The 21,018-nt window shown below is 40.1% G+C and overlaps 1 protein-coding gene across 3 annotated transcripts in view; it reads right to left on the bottom strand.

Moving 5' to 3' along the window:
- Positions 1 to 19,106, bottom strand: part of CCNT2 (cyclin T2) — a 22,966-nt gene extending 3,860 nt beyond the window's left edge. The window contains exons 1-8 of one of the 3 annotated variants that reach the window (XM_082284621.1): positions 18,874 to 19,106; positions 18,034 to 18,115; positions 11,456 to 11,584; positions 10,895 to 10,955; positions 9,747 to 9,809; positions 3,412 to 3,457; positions 1,941 to 2,104; positions 57 to 127 (exon numbers count right to left, since the gene is read on the bottom strand). In XM_082284621.1, the coding sequence (XP_082140747.1) occupies positions 57 to 127; positions 1,941 to 2,104; positions 3,412 to 3,457; positions 9,747 to 9,809; positions 10,895 to 10,955; positions 11,456 to 11,584; positions 18,034 to 18,115; positions 18,874 to 19,073 (816 nt within the window). In that variant the 5' untranslated portion in view covers positions 19,074 to 19,106. Of the gene's footprint in view, positions 1 to 56; positions 128 to 1,940; positions 2,105 to 3,411; positions 3,458 to 9,746; positions 9,810 to 10,894; positions 10,956 to 11,455; positions 11,585 to 13,476; positions 13,662 to 18,033; positions 18,116 to 18,873 lie in introns of those variants that run through there. The other 2 variants (XM_082284622.1, XM_082284620.1) reach the window with 2 other exon arrangements.
- Between the last annotated feature and the right edge of the window lie 1,912 nt (positions 19,107 to 21,018).

Below are 21,018 nucleotides of genomic sequence, written 5' to 3'. Positions count from 1 at the left end.
ATTCTCCTAGAAGTGCAGCTCTTCTCGCTAGACACTGTTACAGGAAAATTTCTTACCCGCCAATTTCTAATTCTCTTGAGCCTGCTAGGTGTTTTCTCCAGTATTTGCAGAAACTCGTGAGTTAGCTCTGCATAAGAAAAAGACAAGCCATTTTTACATCTGATTCTGTTAAAAACAGGTAAAACTTAGTCTAAGGTCATACAGCTTTTGCAGTAGTTACTACAGTCTGTGCATGAGCTGATTTAATATTTTAATAAAAAAATTGTTAGGCAAGTGTTGAACAAAAAAGTCTACAGTGTTTCACTGGGACAGACTTCTGACCACTACACACATTCCGAAAAACAGGTTTAACTATAATATTTTGTTTTTACTCTTGCATAACCTTGATTTGTTAGACCAAAAACTATAGAAACAACAGTTCCTAAAACAACATACTTGCCATTCAGCCTGGACATTTTCTGTATGGAGTTAAGCTTCCTTGAAAGTACAAATTTCTAAGTCACTAAGTCTAAGTCAGTCATTCCATCAAACTTCAGGAACAACTAAGTAAAAGCTCTGTACAAACCACAGGCATCAGACCTTTGGAAGGACTCTGTTTCAAACAACAGGTTTTAAATAATTTGTGTTCCAGACAGAGTAGCTGGCTGTGTTAATAAAACACAGATCCTTGCAATTAGTATGCCCACAGGAAAATACAGGTCCCCATGCTTATCAGCTGTAAATAAAATTACTTTCCACTGAGACTCAATTCTAGTCATAAGCTAAAAATAACTGGGTACAGTCAGAATTTGAATGCAAATGTACACATTTTACAGGTGTGGAAGAACTGGCTTCTCCAGAACTCCACAAGCAAGTCATAACCTCAGCTGCTCCCAAGTGCAAAACTACCTCAGCCCTTTGGTCTACCCGAGTCTCTTAAACACCCCAGCTCCATAAATGCTTGAAGAATTAAGTGATGCTTACAAGAAGCTCACAGCATTCCCTCGTGGGATTCTACAAATGCAAACAATGCATGCTTACCGAAGCCACAAACCCACAACCAGGGGGGAAGGATGCAGTCTGGTGTTTGGAACTGCAGCTACAGCTTAAAGAAGCCCAGTAAGACAGAGATGTTTCAGCCTGCACTTTGAAGCTCACACTAGTTCTGTGCTTCCCATGACATCTACTAAATTTCTCACTTCAAAAAACACCCCCAAATTGCCCTTAAGAACAGCTCAGCAGAGGAAAGCAGCAGGTACAGGGAGTCAGTGCTGGGCCATCTGAAGGCTGGAGATCACCACCACTAATCTGAAACAAATGTTTCACTCCAGGACCAACAAAGCCCAACGCACAGATCTGAAAGCCACAGGAGCTCCCAACTCCACTACAGCAGCACATCTGGGCCCTAAATTCAGACTTCATTGTAGTAAGTACTATCTTAGAAGACAATAAACTTCTAGGTATTTGGTGTTCTAGGTGTATGCTTTCTTCAGGAAAGAAGCCATTTGACAAGAAAAAATATTTTACCACAGTCTGAGATCCCACAAGCTGTACCAAACTGTTAACATAGAACTGCCTTCATAAACACAGCAATTTTACGTACAGCCTTATGAACACTGTCACTGAAACAACACTGAGGTACCTGAACCAATCAGGCTGCATGAAATTGCACTGACAGATTTCCATCTCTCTCTCGGTTCTGAAAAGTATTTAAAAGAAGGATTCTATCCTGCACCTCCAAAAGGTACGTGGACACCCCAGCCAAGAGCATGAAACTAAAGTCTCAAAACCAAGTTTGTCTTCTGAAGTTCTCCCCACTCCTATCCCTCTCTTTCACTGAAGATACAGTACACGAAGTCAGTGAGACTTAATTTCAGCTGAAAGCTCTCACTACATACTATGTTCCCATCCTTACATGAATAAACTCTTGAATTTCAAAATGAGAAAGGAATATGACTTACCATCTAGTAGTTCTAGAGTAACTGAGGGATCTACATATTCCCACCAGTGTTTTCCATCAGTGGATACTGGAATCTCCCAGTTGGACCACTTGCAGGCCAAGTGAATGCACACACATGCTATCACTGTAGGCTTGTACTGAAGACAGAATGTGGTAAGGTGAAGGCTGTTGCACAAATTTCGTAATGAGGAACCAAAGGAAATCAAACATGTAAAACAGAAAACCCAGACAAATCAACCATTAACATACAGAATGAGACAGCTTCTCAATCAACAGCAATTAAACATTTTGTTGAATAAATTCATAAGATATCTTAACTGCCCTAAGAAAACAATGGGTAGGGCATTTATCTGGTAGAAAAGTTTAATTTGGTTTTGCTATCAAAAGCCTGATTAACAGTAAATAAATGTAGCAGTTATTCTACTGTACTTAAGTACTAAAAAGGGCAGTATAATATGGTCAATTAAAATTCTGCAGTAAAATGCACAGAGCTGATTGTGCAGTCTCTGAATGAGACAATCAAGATCCCCAGCAGTTCCACAGAAGCCAGGTCAGTTACTTGTGGGCTTTGCTTTCACCAGGCCCGGATTTGTGACATTTGTGACCTTGTCTTCAGCTTCCAGCACCACAAACACATTGCTTCACTTTCACTGCGCTAGCATAACTTCTCTTAACAGCTTTTTAAGTACAGAATCTTTCCCATCAAGGAACCACCAGGATTTATTTATTTATTTTGAACAGTTCTAATAACCAGAAGATACTGTTTAAAAACAGTATCTACACAAAATGTAATCCTCTTAAATAAAGGTGAAGTAGTTTTGCAAGAGGCAAATTGAAGTAATCAAAAAATCTAGACTGAAGTCTGCTCTTTAATTCTTTCTATTACAGGCTGTGTCTATAAAACACCCATCTGAAATCCCAGAACTATAAATTTATCTAAGTACTTAAGTTTTAAGACTATATATTAAGATTAAAGAGCTGTCTCTAAAAGAAATAACATTGTGTGAGTACTAGTCTATCTACAAAGAAAAATCAGCTATTTGAAAATATCTTAGGCCCACTAGAATTTTATAAGTTAAGACTGGATCAATATACTTAAAGTTAAGAGAAAACTGCCATTAACTACAAGTGTAAACTAAAAATAGTTTTGTACTTACCAAGATGCTCGGATTTCTAGGTTAAGTTTATCTCTTTGTAATCTTTAGCTGCTATTCAGGCTACCAGTTTTAGACTTATGCACTCACAATCGAGAAAAAGTCATCAGAAAGCACCACTACACTTCTCATTGTGCATTTAAGCCCTTTGTGCCGTCAGGCCCTTGTCCAATACACCGCACTGCAGGCGGGGAGGTACCACCACTGGAGGTGGCCCAGTCCCCCGCTGCAACAAGGGTAAGACACATCAGGGGGCCCTGCAGTAAAGGAAGCTATAGTGTGCTACAACAGTGCAACAAAGAGGTTCAGGATAACAACCTGTTGGTAGCCATGAAATAGGATGTCTGTGCCAAATCCTTGCTTGCTGTAAGAAAAGAAAAACAGAGAGATTAAAGAGCTGCACTAACTTGTCAGGTTCATTCCAGAATTCAAGCAGTTTTACCTTCCAAAATCACTTCTGGGTATTTCTAAAGAAATGGTCTGACTTCAGCTAACTAGCCTTAAAAATAATCTTTTCTGAGACTCAGAAGAGGCTGTTACACTCAGCACTGGAGCTGGACCTGTCACTCCCATCAGTGCCCCTCCCTCCCCCTGTACAGCCCACAGGACAGTTCCCCTCTGCTGATGTACCCCTCCAACACCTCACAGGTGAGCACTCTCCTCTGGGAAGCGCTGCTTCCCCACCCTCACCTGCAGGGGATCCCTGCCTTAACCTGGGAGAGCAGCAGGCAGTCAGTCCCAGCCAATTCACAGCACAGCACTTGTCCTGCTCTTGGTGAGGAGCATGGCAGGACACCCTCCCACCTCCCCGCAAACAGCCACATCTCTTTCCCAAAGCCCTGTAACACAGCAAGCCCCCATGCTACATGGGAAAAAAATTCAGAGTTTTCTGCTCCTTCCAATTAAGAGCACTGTAGTCGTAACATTTTGTTCCACATTTGTTAAACCTATGGCAAAGCTTCGATAGGAAACAGACAAATTCATTTGAGTTAGTCAGAAAAAAAATACCAAAACAAACCACAGGACTGCAACATGCCAGAAATGAAAAACTGACTTAGGCTGTTACAGGCACAGAATGCTGACCCCCTGGAGTGACACCCCAATTCTCCTCACTCAGGTAAGAGAACTTACTGTAACATGCATTTAATGGAATAGCTGGGCACAAGGGGTTTAACCGCAGATTGAATGCAGCCTTCATTGAATTCTTACTTTGACACTATCACTTGAAATCAGTGCTACCTGCAGAAAGCGTAGTGTTGAATTTTACGTCAAAGGGAATACTTGTTAAACTTTTATTTTAATAAACTATTTCTATAAAGTTTGAGAAATACTACAGTGGCGTTTAAAATTTAATTTTTAAAAAGCATATTAAAACATGATTTAAGTCAACTTCTAATGATTGCCAAGGAATAAAATTCAGATTTATCTTTCTGCGACACAGCCAGGCAGTGCCATAATCTGAGAAGAATGTGGAAGTAGCAAAGTACCAGGATCTGTTCCTAAATACGAATTCTACTAATCCATAATAATCAGAAGGTGAACTGACAATGTATTATACTATAATATTTAGTTTGCACACTGGAATAGTAATTGCATGCCAAAACCCATGTAGTTCAACCTCTCCCTCCCATCTAAAAAAATGTAAGGTGGAATTAAAAAAAAAAAAAAAGAGTGAAATGAGACTGTCATAACAAATAACACACAATGGTTGAGTAAGACTGAAATTGATGTCTTGCTCTTCATTTTTCATCAAAGCAATGCCTAAAGGATCTTCAATGATTTATATACTCTGTAAAGTTACATGTTTGAATTAAGGGAGCGAGACCAAGAAGCATCTCTACTCTCACTGAAATGTCCCTTTTGAACAAGGAAGAAAAGCAGATGCCAGAAAACTTCTATTTAACATCAGCTTGAAAGTTGAGTAAATCAAAACACATACCTGGAAGAAAAGAATCACATCTTGAAACACACACTTTAGCCTCAATCAAAAATTACTGTGTTAAATGCCTTACCTATACTACAAGTAGTGTGATTCTGTTTCTACTTATTTACAGCTAAATAATAATCATTGCCAAAACCAGCAAGAAATGTCAGCTCACAACTAAAGCCCTTGATAACACAAGGCACAACTGAAAATATCCGTCCCAAACTCTTCTATGTAGGGCAGCTTTGGTTTAGCAGAATCCATCAGTGAAATCAAATCTAATGAATTTTGGTTCCTGTATTTTGGTGGTTTATTTCCATTATAGTAGTGGAAAGTGCATCTCCAAATATAAATCATCTTGAAGCAGAGACTAAAACAAGCCAGCAGAGCTGCTCTTATAACTCACAAGCTGCAGGACCAATGGCTACGACACCAGCCATGAATGACCAGTTTAAAATTTTAGCATTCAGGAGAGATTTAAAACATCCATCCTGTCTCACTTGCTGCAGAAGCAGCCATAAGACAGGGATTAGTGAAATAGCAATCAATATTTTGAAACAGGACTTGCTGTCTGACACACCTTCCAAAAGGCTGTCTGCAAGAAAATGCCAGCTGGAAGCCAAAATGCTTTTTATTGGGCATAGCCACACAATTCAACCACTTGCAATTCCAAGATACCTGAGTCTTTTCTTCAACACAGCTTATCTTGGATCTTGGGATGCTCATGAAAACGTGACTGCCAAGTCCCATTAGGAGCTGGTACTGGCTATGCCTGGACCCTGACAACGTGTGAGCATTCCCCAGAAAGAGGAGACTGCAGATAAGCCAGTCAGCATCAGAAGTGAGAAGCTTGCTGAAGTCCTTCCGGCAAAAGCAAAAAGCCCCAGGCTCTGAACAGAGGGATGCTGGTGGGTGCCTGTTGTATCTGGAAAGGGCTGGAGGAGGCCATGGTGTAGGAATTCAGGTCTGAGCAGTCCTGGTGGCTTTACTTTCTTGAAAGTGTTTAAGGCTTGGGAACAGGCCCAGAAAAGCCTGAGGTCAAAGTTCAGAATGGGAAGGCCACCTGTAGCAGTGCTGGAGTGCAGCTGGTGTTTCACATCTTTCCACACCACTAAGATTTAAATTTTCCTCATGAGAACACCCTCTGAAAAAGCTGATGCATTTTCACTTCCTCTTCTGCTGACTTTGTCTTTCTCAGCCTGATTTAAACAATAGCACCTGTGCACACAGATACTATGGGATATTTGAAGGATTTGACAGTGCAATTTCCACAAAAGATTAGTAAGGATCATGGGTGTTCGAGATACCTGATAACCTGCAGAGTAGCGAGAACAATCCTAGAAATCTTGAGATCCCATCTCCCGTTCCAAAACGTTGTGTTCCAGTACAGAGAAAGGAGTGGTTGAAGCCTTCCCAAGATGGAGATGAGGATACAGATTCCAAGTTTCACCAGAAGCAGGCTGAGAACAGACCAATTTTGCACCAGAGCATAAGAGGATCATGCCATGGTCTTGGCACCAGGGCAGTTTCACTGCTGATCATTCAAATAGTGTTGAGGGCAGCAAGGCAGTGTGACATCAGAACAGTTTTTGGTATTTTGGTGGGGTTTCCCCCCCCTTTTCTTTTTTTCCTTTCTTCTCTTCACTCCTGGAGCATTCTTGGAATGGGCACTGAAGCTTGCTGACAGGCCCTCACATATCCACTGCCTTCAGATTCCTTGGACCTGTGGGATCCTAAGGAATGATGGTCCTGTCTCCTCTTCTCAGTCTCTTGACACTGAGGAAGAATGGTGCAGAAAAAATACTAAGCCCACACCATTTTCCTTGTCTGCTATACTGACCAAACTGCAAAGATGGAACAATTTCATTAACCCATAAGCCTCTGAACACCAGAAGGAATAACTAGATATTGTATGCCTGAACATCATGAGTCATTATGTATCCATCCAGTCACCCCTTCTCTGCAAGGATCTGTGTTGTCTAATAATACCTTCAAAAAGGCTTTCAATCTTAGAGAAGAATTCATTTTTTCTTTAGTTGTATGTTGAAGCAATTATATTTATTTGCACCAATTCCCACTTACTAGTTCATCTTCAGCTTCCAGTAATTGATTCTGCTGTGCCATTGCCAGACTAGACAGTCTTCTGACAAATGACTTGGCTGAATTTTTTGGGCATCATCAACACAACCTGGGTGTTATTTTTATTTTTTTCATTTTGTTTTTAAAGCAGATAGCTTACAGCTTATTAACAGGTAACAGTGACTGCATAAAACACATTACCCTGGATGCAGGACAGCAAAGTGATGGAGAAAATCAGCCATCCTCTGAGGCACTGCAGTTTAGCCAGCAAAAGGGCCCTTTCTCACCATATGACAATGCAGTGCACAAACCCTAAGCCAAATTCTGAAGTACACTCACAGACCTCAGCTAACTTTGCAGCCTCTTTTTTGATACAGTCAGACATTACATTCCTGCCTTCCTCTTCTCCCCAAACACACAGCTGGAGGTTTTAATCCTACCAGTCTTGGTAAAGTTAATCATCCTAATCAAGAAAGGTATCTCTGCCTTCTGAAATGGTGCTTTTTGTCCAAGACGACGTTACAAGAACTGGATGAAGTAACCTTGGATTTCTTTAACTTCTCAGTCAATCCCTTTAGCAGTAAAGGTTTAACACTGAGAAATCTTAGGTGTATTTTGAAAGCTTCAGGACTCAGATATCTGAGTGTTGCATCTACTGACACTGAAAACCCACACTGTCCAATAAATAAATAAATGTTCAGGGATAGAGAACTAAACTCCCACCACTGTGTCTTTGAAGATAATCACTGTGCCCACAGGCCCGTATCTTTGTCCTCTCAATACATAAAACCAATGTTCCACGGCAATTATTCTGTCCTTGCTTGACTTGCACGCATGACTTCAGGTGTCATGCCTGATGTTTTAAATGAATTAGTTAATTAGTTTCCTTTTTCTTATTTTAATATAAGATACTCAAATCATGTGTTCACAGTCTACACCATTCCTAGGGACACGTGCTCCCAAGGATTCCACTTGCATGCACACACACTAAGGAGCACACCTCCTTGAATGAGCAGTTTTCAAACATCAGAGACATTACATGCACTTTGCACCAGTCCTTGAGCTACATGGATTTTCAGCCCTCACTGAAGTCTTCAGATTTCAAGACTTGATATCACTTTAGACTTCTAAGTATTTTTTCAAGTCTGCTGGCATTAAATATTAGTTTTAAGATGTCAAATTTAAAAATTCACAGTATCTTCAAAGTATGAATTTTGTCAGTACAAAAAATTAGCACACAAAACACAAAGGGAAAAGCTGAACTGCCTTAGACTGGTATCTACCCTTGACTAAAGGAAATCCAGTTTGTGTAGCAGTGTGCCTATAGGCTTGAGTGACACACATTGATGTGGAAATCCTGAGGCAATACAACATTGCCCCCACCCCTCCCCACAGCCCCAAACACCAAGCAGAAGTACAGGGGCTCCCCAAGACAGTAAAACGTGTTCACATTCACAGTGAGCAACAGCTAAGAAAACCCAAAGCAAAGCCCTACAGAGCTGCTGGTGCAGACTCCTGAGACTTCAGGTGCAACTGGACTCATGCACCAAGTCACAACCAAATCTGGGCAGAAAGCAGAGAATCATTACCTTACAGCAAGAATAGCAATAAAACTACTTTATATGCAAATAATTTACAGCAGCAGTCCCACTCAGTGTCTGAAGACACTACACCAGTAAGCTACAGCAAATAAGAGACACTCTTCCTTGAAAGAACACCATTAATTCCAGTATTACTACAAAACAAATCTAGTTAACAGGATTAGGCTGTACCTAACTTTCATATATTTTATAGAGAGAAAAGAAAAACCACCAAAAACTTTGAAGCACTTAACTTTGCATTTTTCACTGCAAAACCAGCTAATGACTAAAGACTAACAACCATGGTCTAATAATTTCAAAACAATTATTGCTTAAGAAACGCAAAGTGAAAAGCTTATTTTAGATGCTTTTACAACTGATTCCTAATGTTTTTCATCCTACATCTTATAAGAGGGTGTTTTAATCTCTTTTTAAAGCTCCAAAAGAAACCAGTTTAAGAATTAAAGACATGCCAAAATGCCACAAAAATATAAAGAACAAATCAGGTTTCTAGCCAGTCACATTAATGAGCTGCATACAAGTTACAGGGTATATTTAACTAAAGGTTTGGGCTTTTGTGCTACCATCCAAAACAAGTAAGCACACACTGCTCCAGAAAAACAATTAGTCACACCTATTTGCATGTGACAGCAGACTTGCTATGCACTCTCTTTATCCCTCAGTCCATTACCTGAAAAGATTGGCTAAGACAAAAAGCTGGCATTAGCCATAAATCGGCAAAACTACTTCAGAGTGAAAATCAGCAACTCAGAATGATACTGTGTATCTGGCCAATCAGTTTGCAACTGCTGACTGCTTCTGCCATTCCAGAACACATGGAACAGGTATTATTAAATTAAAGCTAACAAGAAAACAAAAAAATTATGAAGGACAGAGGACTGGACTCTTTATGAATCTCTAAAGGTTAAGGTCAAGGTTTTAATAATTAATTTTAAACACACTCCTTAGATAACATCGTTGGTAAAGATCATATTAGACAAAGAACATTACTTTAAAATTTTACTAGAAAGGTAAAAAAGGACTTACAGAAGTGGTTAAAAGTCACTGACCTCTCACTAATTGTGTACATTTCACAACATCTGTGTGTGGATGTTCAATGGTAATCTCAAAACCTGAAGAGTTACAAATACATTTCAGAATTACACATTTGCATCTGTAAAATAAAAAGCAAACCCCTTATGTTTCCCCACAGACCTAAAATACTTGCTAAACCTTTGCACCGCAGAATAAGTAACACTATTTAACTGCCTTTTGTTCTTTACCTTTCCATACTTCTGAATGGCAGATGGTAAACCCACTCTGTGATCCATTATTAAAATATTCCTCCAGTAATCTCAAATCCTGTACATACATAACCTGGGAAATTACTTATTTTTAAAAGCTGAATATATCTGAACAATTTCTAGCGAGTTAATAAGTCAGTAAAAACTGTACTGCAAACACACTGAAATGTGTGTGTGCATGTGTACTTCTACTAATTGATTTCTAGCACTTAAACATGCTGCATGTATGAAAATACAAATTAAGTCAATTTGTAGATCAGTGACTTAAGAAACCTTTCTTGGCTTATGACATTGTTTTAAGAATTAGGTCACTACTGTGAGCTTTTTTTTTTTAACAATATACCCCAAGTGGTATTTAAGAATATCTGAGCAAGTCACTGTTCTCAGGCCTGCTGGCTGTAATTGTCTCCACAGTATTTTAAAGCCAGAAGAGTTTCTTGACAGAACATTCCACTTCAAATTTTGGAATCATCTGAATCCATTAAATGGTTACATACAACTTGTGTTGTTCAGACTCACACCTGCTCAATTATGTAATGTTTTTCTACAGAAAGGCATTTGGTACAAAGCTCTTTCCAACTGCTTCACGACACACAGAGCCAGCCTACTACACCATGTTACCTTATGGAAGAAATGTCAATGTAATTACTACTCAGAGCAAAATCAGTTTGGAAGCCTACACATTTCGAACTCAAACTGTCAGAAACATCTCTTTCACAAGTACAGACACACCTTTTTTCTCCACAGTGAACACAGCAGAACTGCTAACACGAAACTAAGTTCACAGGTCAGAAGTTATACATGGAAACAGTTAAATTCTAGTGTACCAATAGCACATCAAAAATCCAGTTACTTGGGTCCCACTACCTCTTCATGTCAAGTTGGCTGCACAGCAGGTATTTAGAAATACATACCTAAAGTCTGAAGCATTATTGTTTCAAGTATAACCAGCTCTTGGGCTTGTTGAAGGTATGCCTGAAACAAACAAGCAGACAGGTGAAGACACAGAAATCAATTGCCTCAGAACTTTATTCACACACTGCCTCTTTGACACCAGCACTGGCAACACAAGACCAGTACGCAAGCCAGTGAGCACTGACAATTCTTAACACTTCACAGTGGGGTTACTATCTTCCTCCAATACAAGCATTGCTACAAAATTCAGTTACAGCTGCCTGTCACTCACAGGAAGATTAACTTAGTCTGGATCTCACACAATCTATTGCAGCAAAGCATTTTTGGGAAGTCAGGTGGGTGCTATAAGAATTTCAAGATGGAGCAATCTCTTCAAGTTTCATAACAAATAAGTGAGTCTAAGAAATTACATTAAGCAACAGAAAGATTTAAATGGCGTAAAAACAAAGGCTTTTTTCTAGGCTGCAGACAGCAAAAACCCAGTAAGACAGTGTAACAAATCATTAGATGAAATGTCATCTTTCAAGCCATGTATCTTTGAAACCATAACTTCCACCTACATCACTCTTTGTATCCAGTTGTGGCTCTTGAGGATGAAGACAGGCATTTGCTACTTTAATAACATGTTCAAGTTTCCGTGGCTGTTCTTCCACTTTTGCAGCCAAAAACAATGCCGTGGGAGACATTATCTGAAGAAGAAAAACATGTGTACTTTTAAACTTTTTACAAGCAGGACTCAAATTTTTATGGAGTCTAAACTAGCACAGAAAAGGTTTAAAAAGTTGGATTTGTGGCTTTTTTTTCAGTTTTGAAGTCATGTGAAGCAACAAAAATGTAACTAGTCATGTTTTATTTTCTAACTGATGCAATCCTCTCAGCAGCACAGGGAAAGAGCAGCATAATGTTAAATTACATTTGTGAGTAAAATGTCTGAGGTCAAACTAATTCTAGTTCAACATAAAAAAAAAATATTTTGGCCCAGAAGACTTAGTCACAGTAGAACAGGCTGTTTCAAGTTAAATATACTTTGTGAGAAGGTTCATCCAATTTCTTGCACAGAGCGAGTCACTACACCATCTTTTCAGTAAAACAGCTGATCACAAGTTCTGCTAGCATTTGATTCTCCCAAAGAGTGAGAAACTTCGCAGAGAACTTTAATAAAAACAGCTTGTTATATAAACATAGGCTCTATAAGTAAAAGAAACTTTACCCTATATATACATATATATTCTTAGAAACTTTACTATAAGCCCAGCAGTATCTGGAGAACAAAGCATAAGGATTTGTAAAACACCATTTATATCAAATGTTAGTAAAGGCTACATATTACATTTAAAGATGAAAATTTATATAAAGCTCTATGTGTCATAAGGTGGCAGTTTGGTATCACCTAAGAGTTAGCTGTGAATTAGAATTTTGTTGCCTTTTGTCAGCTAGAATGACTGATGTGTGCAGACAGAACACAGCAAACAACAAATCACTGATGAATTAGGTCCTCTTTGCATGCAAAAACTGCCCATGTTAACCAGGAATTAAAATGGCACTAGAAATCATCTAGACATAATCTGATTAAAATGGTTAAAATTAAGCCAGCATAAAGTATTTACTCAGAGACTGAAATACATGCTTGCTGAGTACTTAATTAATGCATGGTGCAAATAGTGCAAGTATTAGATTTCCCTTTCAATGCCCAAACAGAACTAGACTAAACAGGAGGCATAGCCCCCTAAAGTCAGGTTTGCTTTTTTTTTGTCAGTTAGCAGCCCTTTCTTAGGCAAAAATAAAACACTTGGTATAAAAATTTGCAATATATGCAAAACTGCAACAAACTAATAAGAATTAAACATTTAAGGGATTAAATTTCAAATGTACTGAAGGAGTACTTTTTGCATCCTTAAATCACTTCAAAATGTCTACTTGGATCTTAAGTAAAACTTTAAAGTTGGCAGACTTGAAAACTGACACCCTGGGAAAGCAATACCCTTTGATGAGTAGAAGTGTGCCATGAGAAATCTAGCAAAAACCTCAATCTAAAAAACCAACTACCCAAAACAAGTCAAGGGGAGCAAATTCTTTTACAAGGGAGACAAAATCCCATTTTCTTTTTAAGAATCTTGTAACCTAAGCCTGATGAACAAATGAAATAAAAACCCAAAGTGAAGTGTTGCTGAACAAGGCCGTATTAGCACGTCATTTAATACTTCTGATGATTCTGTAGAAGTTCCTGTACCCACAGCTTGATGTAACAACTGGAAATTCTGGAAGGAATTTCCTTTGCCAGGGACATACGACTTGAAATGTCTCATACTGGGAGATAAAACTTTTAAATAGTAAATGTAATGGAAAGACTTCCTGGAGCTCAGAAAGTGAGAGTATCAACAACTCTGAAGTGGCAGAAAACACCGAAGATGTCAGGCAGCACACACATGTATAACCCAACACACACATCATATAAGGGTATTTTACAGAACTCAATTTCCAACAGCTGCTATGGCTGAAAACATTTCCATTCCACAGAGGCTTTCTTTGAACCAAGGCACCAATGACCACACAATTAAATCATCAGCAAATTCTCACTCACTGTTACTCTCTGTCTGACTGCACCAAAGTTCTACTTCTTTCCAAAAAAGCACCATCAGGCTGACTTCAGGATATCTTCTCATTTACTGAAACAGATCAGACCTGGTCAAGAAGTCTCCACACAACTCCTGATCTCCCAACACCTTACACGAAACACAGTTGTGGAAGCTGATTAAGTCAAGCTGATTAACTGTCATTTAACTCTGGTTCATCAGAAATCTATGTCCAGCCCAATTAACTGTTTCCTTCAAAAAGAAGTGCTGGCTTCTGGCCAAAGAACTTCAGGTCCTTCCATCTAGGACAAGGGTTCTCCCTCCCAGTTTAGAGTAGGTCAGTATTTTTAGCTCCCTTGGTATTGATTCAGAAAAATAGACATCCTAGTAAAATTCCAGACTTGGCACACATGTAGTCTTCAGTGAACATACCCTGCTAAGTGTATAACTGGCAAAGTTACTCAAATGCTTTCATTCATTTCCAATTACCAAAAATGGCAAAAAACCCAAGCAAAGTAGAACAAAAAAGCAAAATTAAAGAAACATACGTGACAAAGCAATAAGCTTCCTATATATATCTTAATTTGATATCAACCAAAATAATTTAGAGCAATTACATACTATGCATCCAAAATAGTCTTAAAGACTTTGAGAAATCTTCAGAACACCTGTGATACATGACATTAAACCCCACTTTATTACTAGCTGAGAAGCTCAGAAACCAAGTCCTATGGAAATACAAAAAAAACCCCCAAAACATAAGAGCCCTGTTAACACAATCCAAAAACATTACACAGCAAGTTTCACTGGGAAATGTGGTACAAGTCCTTTTTCACTTAAAAAGTGCAAGACAGTGTAAAGACAAAGGCATTCAGAAAAATCTCAGAACACATAGGCAGCATGCACGTAGTTTTCTGAGATCTCCCTCTCTTCTAATGCCAATATTAGTATGTTTTTAGATTTGATACAGTTTAGGCTAAGACATTAAGTGCTTCCAGTCTATGAGAGGGTTTTCAAGTTTGAACACAAAGAGCTATGGGGAATTTTTTCTTATTATAACCAGGAGCTCACATTGCATAAAAGCAGCAAATATGTTAAATTGCAATATTAAAACCAGAACTGAAGTACCCAAAACAGCCTCACTAGAGCTTGAAGCGTATTATGAAAGTTTTAAGAACTTCGCAAAACTGCAAAGTCAACTGTTTAATACTGTGATTTGGACAAGGCATAAGGAAGGGAATGCAGAAGGACTGAAAACAAAATACCCTCCACACAACTCACCTACCTTGCACTAGAAGGAAAAAAATTCCTCATGCAGGTTCTTTAGGTTCTTCACTAAGTTCCACTGCATGTAACAAAAACCCCTTGATATCATCATGTCTATTTTCAACTGGTTGTTTGGTATTCCACATGGCGTTTCTACGGATTCTATTTAAAAACTACAGCTACCATTTGGATGCCTTACCTCTCATTGCCAGCATATGAAGGATTTTTCCCCCTTTCTGTTCTTCGAATCAGAGTGTACTGAAGAGTAAGCACCTTAAAGAACTATTTGCTATGTAACAATGTAACACACCAAGTACTATAGAAACAGTATTTGCAGAAGAATTTTAATTTGGAAGATATTTTAAAGTGTAATAGTGAGGCTAGTACTGCCTATAAAAAGCCAGCAAGCTCCCTCCCCATCCCAATATTAGCACAGACTAATTTTATACTCAGCAACCCAAAGTTCCCATGCCCTGGTCAGCAACGTAGAAAGAATAATTTGTACTGAGGAGAACCACAGTAGCTCCAGTCATTTGCACAGCCAGGGAAATTAGTAGTCAGGGCATCCAACTCTGCTTCCCAGAATTGGTGAAGCAAGTTTCCATCCTCACTGGGGCACTGCAACCTTGCAAGGACTTAACCTGCCTTGACTGCAACATCAAAACCTCAATACTTTCTTCTTTGTACCTAAACGTATGTACTCTGCAGGTAATCCAGAGCAACTCATGAGTGACTTGCTAGCTCACAGTAACTCCACCAAAAAAGGTATTTGGCCACTTGGGTAGTATGTGTAATATATTCCCAACGAACCAAGACTACATGAACTGGTACATGCCACCCCCGTGGCTCTACAGATTGAAGATACTGTTGGGAATTCTGTTCCCTACTCACAGATAACTCAAACTCCTGAAAGCCTATAAAACTGTTTAGCAGCAACTTTTACTTAAGAAAAAAAAAAAATTAAGGCAACATCTATTCAGCAACTGAGCTTCCACTAGAAGCCCTGTTTATTAACAATTAAGCGCATGTGACATACATGACATACATGTATATTTGTATAACCTGGCAGTTATACATGATCATAAATGTGCAAGTGCTTATTACCAGACTAAAAACATTAATCTACCAATAAAACAAGACAACACAGGCCACATTTTTTCAGCTGAAGATTGTAAGGCATTCTGATTAATGGCCATCTAATTTTCTAGCCCCAGCCTTCAGATTCCTTCCTGCCATGGATAAACAGCACCACGTGCACACAACAAAGAAATATTAGAGATATTAGAGATATAGCATATGCTGTAGGACAGCTTATCTAGGTCTTAGCTTTAAGACTGCCTCTACTATTCATTTCTAAGGGTCACTTTCTTCTTGCAGTGATGAATACTGCTACATTTTTTAGCTTGCCAAGCACTCTGGAGATTTGATATTAAGTATTTACTAGAGTTCACTGCTTTTGCTTTCTCTACAGAGAACCTAATGGATGGTATTTTAAAAGTCCATTCACTGAGACCCTCTTTACCCTACAGAACTGTAATAAGAAAATGCTCTTGCCCGTGAGCCCACATACAAAGCCAATCTCTGGCCTTACACTCGTTAAGGAATTCAGCAAAAATCAGTATTACTGAGGTACAACCTGCAGTGGACTTGCCTTTAACTTTGAACACTATTACCTGAGAATTAATTAAACAGTACACTCCCCTCCCCTGTAAGAGCTGCAGTGTCCATGGCATTCTGCCCTTACATAGCTAACTTGTGAATTTTAAGATTCATAACTTAAGCCATAGTTTTCATATAAAGAGCAATATACATTCAAACACTACTGTGCTGCCAGTTCCAAGTGACTGTCATTTGCCAGTATCCAGTGAAAACCCAAACACAGCAGCTGAAGCTTCTTGCTGCCTAAACCTAGCCTAGATTACAGCTGACAGTACAAACAGTACTCCAGCAGGTGATATAACAGGTATGTGGGTCTATATATAAATACAGCAGCTCTACACTGAGCCATCTCTCCATTCCAAGCAGCTCTAGTTTATCAAGCCCACAACCCATCCACAGTCCCAGAACACTTTGGATGCCTCACCAGCTCCTCTTCCACCAGCTACAGATTACTGCTACATGGGCAGAATAGCAGCAGGAGGGGAGAAAGAGGAACTTGTATGGATGAACACTGCAGTTTTGGTAACAAGCTGCTGGAAGTTTATCTCAGGTTTTGCACAAAAAATAATAAAATACACTTCTGAAATATACCTACAAACAAGTACATATTTCCAGCCAAATAGGCACCAAATAAGATGCCCATTTGCTTAGCCAACAATAATAAACAAACTCGTGACAGAAAGAAGAGTTGGCTCTCCCTGTACCCCACTGTACACCTCCCCCAAATGCAGTGCAAGGTTTGCAAGATTCTACCCCTTGGTAGATCAAGGTCTACTCTGGCCTAGACTTAACATCTGTCACAGTCTCAATCTGTTTGTCATTAAAAGATCTAAGAAAACCCATCCTTAACATTTAGTGACAAACTACCATCACTATTAACTGCTCTTGCTTAAAACAAACAAGCAAACCCCAAGAATACCTAGACTATTATGTTATTATTTTCCCACCTATTGCATCCAGTAGTGGACATAAAAAACAAACAAACTGACATTTCCATGTTGTTATCTCCAGCTCCATACCTGTTCCAATATTCCTCAATAACAGCTAGCATTTTTACTGAAAATTTCTGTTCTTAACAACACATTCCGTGTTCAGAGTCAGCATGATCAGGTTATTAGGTAAAACAAGATTTACCTCATCAGATGGAAAAATTTTTCTTGTCTCATATGACTTACCACACCACTTAAGACTAGACTAGCTAGAAAATTTACACTGCTTCAGGAACAGCTACATAATCCATATGGAAACACACATAACCACACTATCACTGTCAGACACACCATGCCAGAACTTCCACTGACTTCACCAAGAAAAATGTGTGTTCCTACACATTAGCCTTTCAAACTACAGCACATAAGCACCAGCCACATTTGAAACATCTAAATGTATTCCTCACACATCTGAGATGTGCTTGCTCATGGTGCCTATTTATTTATTTCTATGGCAGAAGACAAAATCTAATTGCCTCTAGTTAAAGTAATCCAAAGTTGAAAACAAGTATCATTAAAGCTTCTAAACCACTGATAAGAAGCTAGAATTCCTAAAAACAAATCGCACTTCACATTGCTGCATGTAACACTTCTCAGCCAGAAGTGACAAAATTATGGGCATATTATTACCACACATAAAATCATACTTACATTTCGATTAAATTTTGTGAAGGAATGATGCATATAAAACCTGTGCATGTAAACAATTGCAGTATTTATGGTAAGCTGAGATCTGGAAGATTAAATGAAGGAAACACTACATATTAAGAAAATTGCCTACAAGAACTGAAAGCAATGCGCTTTCCACATCAATCACTGCTCTACACATCCCATCTTCAGCCGAAAATGGATTAGGGACGTGACACTTCAGAACTTAGCTGATATTAACACATCCTTAACTGATATTAACACGTATCGTTCCCATCTGTTTCGCAGACCATGTGGAGATTCCTACGCCAGGCTCCCCACAGTCACCCACGGAATGAAAACTCCTCAATGGGCGACATACAGTGTAACATTCTCTCAAGTGCTTTTGTTTTGTTCCAATTCAACTATTTCAGTAGGGGATTTGAGGGTTTGGCCTTGCTCTGACCTATTTTTTTTTTTTCCCTTTAAAAAAAATCACATTAAAGAATGACTAAAGAGGAGTTGCCCGTTTCGGGAAAAACGGGTCTGCGGGGAACTGGGATTTTCTTTAGAAGTGCCCCAAGCCGCAGCTACGGACACAAACGCGGCTGAAAGGGCAGGTGGGAACCCGAGTCCCTCACCCGCCGACAAAGAGCGCGGCGCGGGGGCTTCGCCAGGCTCCTCCTCCCATTCTGTGCCTCCAGGCCACGGCTCCATCCCGCGGGAGCGCCGGCTGCGGAGGAGCGGGAGGGGTCCCGGGGAGCGTTCCCACACGGGGGAAAGGATCTCCCGCCGCCCCTCCACACGCGGCCCCCGCCGCCCTCATGCCCGTCCCGCCCGGCCCCGCCGGCCCCTCTCGGATACACGTTGAGGCGCTGGCCCATGTCTTGGATGAGGTTGGCCGCCTGCTGCCGGTACGAGAGCTCCTTGTCGGCCTCCACGCCGCAGCGCCGAGAGGGCGTGTTCTCCAGCTGCTCGCGGCTGAAGAACCAGCGCGACGCGGCCGAGGAGCCGCCGCCGCCCCGCGCCGCGGACCCCGCGGAGCCCGCGCCCGCCGCCGCCATGACACCTCCTCCTCCTCCGGCACCTCCTCCCGCCGCCTCCATCGCGGCTCTCGCGAGAGCTCCCGGGCCCGCGCGCGCCCTCCGCCATAGAGTCTCGCGGCGGGGCGGCCGCGCGCCGGGTGGGGTCACGTGGCCTGCAGGGGAGGTGGGGGTGTGGCCATGGCGGCGGCGGCTGTGGGCTCCTGAGGGGTGGACTCGTGGAGCCGTGGAGTCATGGAGCCGTGGAGGCTGCAAGGGACCTCTGAGGTCATGCAGTCCGACCGTCAGCCCAGCACCGCCACCGTAACCGCTAGAAACCACTAAACCCCATCGCCCAGTGCCAGATCCAAATGTCCCTTGAACACCTCCAGGGATGCTGACTCCACCACCTCCCTGGAAGACCTATCCCAATGCCTGACCACCATTTAACTGGGTTTCTATTTCATAAGATAGTTAAAATATCTAATCTGAGTCTGGATACCTCTATACTTAAAACAACGAAGTGTAAAAAAGATTAAAAAAATGATAGAAGTAAGGATTCCTTTCTTAATGTAAGCAAATTGCCGAACAGCATACTTGGAGGAGGATGTGGAAAGGGAGAAAAGGAGGAAAGGTTTAGAATGCACAACTAGTTCTTAGAAAATTCCTGTCTGCTGGCAGTATCACCATGTAGACACTTGAGAAATGCACAAGAAAGTGACGGACCTTGTGTCCTTCCAGATGAGCAGCTCCAGCATGGGAGTGATTCTCCTGCAGTGTTCAGGTTGTTCTCACTGCACACTCCAAACTCAGTTATGGATTTTCAGCAGCGGCCTGAGCTTATGGATTCAGGGTTCAAAGGGAGCAAAAAGGTAAAGTTCTGATCATCACGGATGAAAATGACAGCTCCAAGTGTTCTGCTCCTATTCAGTACATGCCACTACCAGTCTGCAGTGGTTTTGTTCACCTGATGTTACATCACAATGAGTTCTTTTACACCTTCAGTGCCAATTTTATAGCAGTTGTAATTTTATAACTAGACCCAACAGAATACTGATGAAATATACAGATGTAATGCAGCACAGTCACAAATTACTTGCCTGATCTTCCAAAATGTACATCATCTTTAAGATCCTGCATGTGCAGAGGAAATTTAACCTCAAAGACTTCTCATGTAATTAGCTATCTTTGACTTCATATTTTTCTGTCTGTAACAATCGAGGTACAGTGTTTTACCTCATGGTTTAAATCACTGTGTAAAGCTCATGGAGTTTGGGTGTTCAACTTAGATTTTTTATTCCTGCAGTAATTGGTGGAGGAGTATTAAGAATGTTCTCGTCTGACTGCAATTAGAATTTTACATTAGCTTTGTTAATGAAATGTAAAGGAAGATGGAGGGAAGATTATATATATCCCTCTTTAAAATCTTAACATATCAAGAATAGGTAGACTATCATTACATAATGACAGTGCATAATGAATATGATTTATGCAGGGTATGCACATTAATTAACTCCCATGCAGAGTACTGCAATCACCCATTTAGTCACAGGTTAAGGTAATTAAATACTGTTCTTGCTATTGGAGAGATTCCAGACCTTGGTCCCCAAAGATGTGACATTGCATTTGCACTAATTTAACTGGTTTCATTCATAAAAAATTGAAGAATTAGTCCAATTAAAATGTATTGGAGGAATCACAATGTATTTTCCTCTTAAATCCATTTAAACATCTGTGAGAATCACGTATGCTGAAGGGAAATATATGAGAATGAAGTTGCCTTTCAACTTTGAAATTTAATTAAAACAATCTGGTTGAAAAATTATACATGCTCAAAACTCAATACTTCCAATGTGGATATTGAAATAAAAAAGATTAACAGAAGTCTTGGAAACTGAGGACAATAAATATTGTTAAAGCTATTTTCTGTCTCTTCATTTCCTCTTACATAAAAACTTGATATTCTAAACCTCTTGAGCTGCTGACT

The sequence above is a fragment of the Coloeus monedula genome (assembly GCF_965178545.1).
Source record: "Coloeus monedula genome assembly, chromosome: 7".
Classification (NCBI taxonomy): Eukaryota; Metazoa; Chordata; class Aves; order Passeriformes; family Corvidae; genus Coloeus; species Coloeus monedula.
Note: the sequence above shows the minus strand (reverse complement) of the source record. Positions and strands in the feature narration are given on the sequence as shown.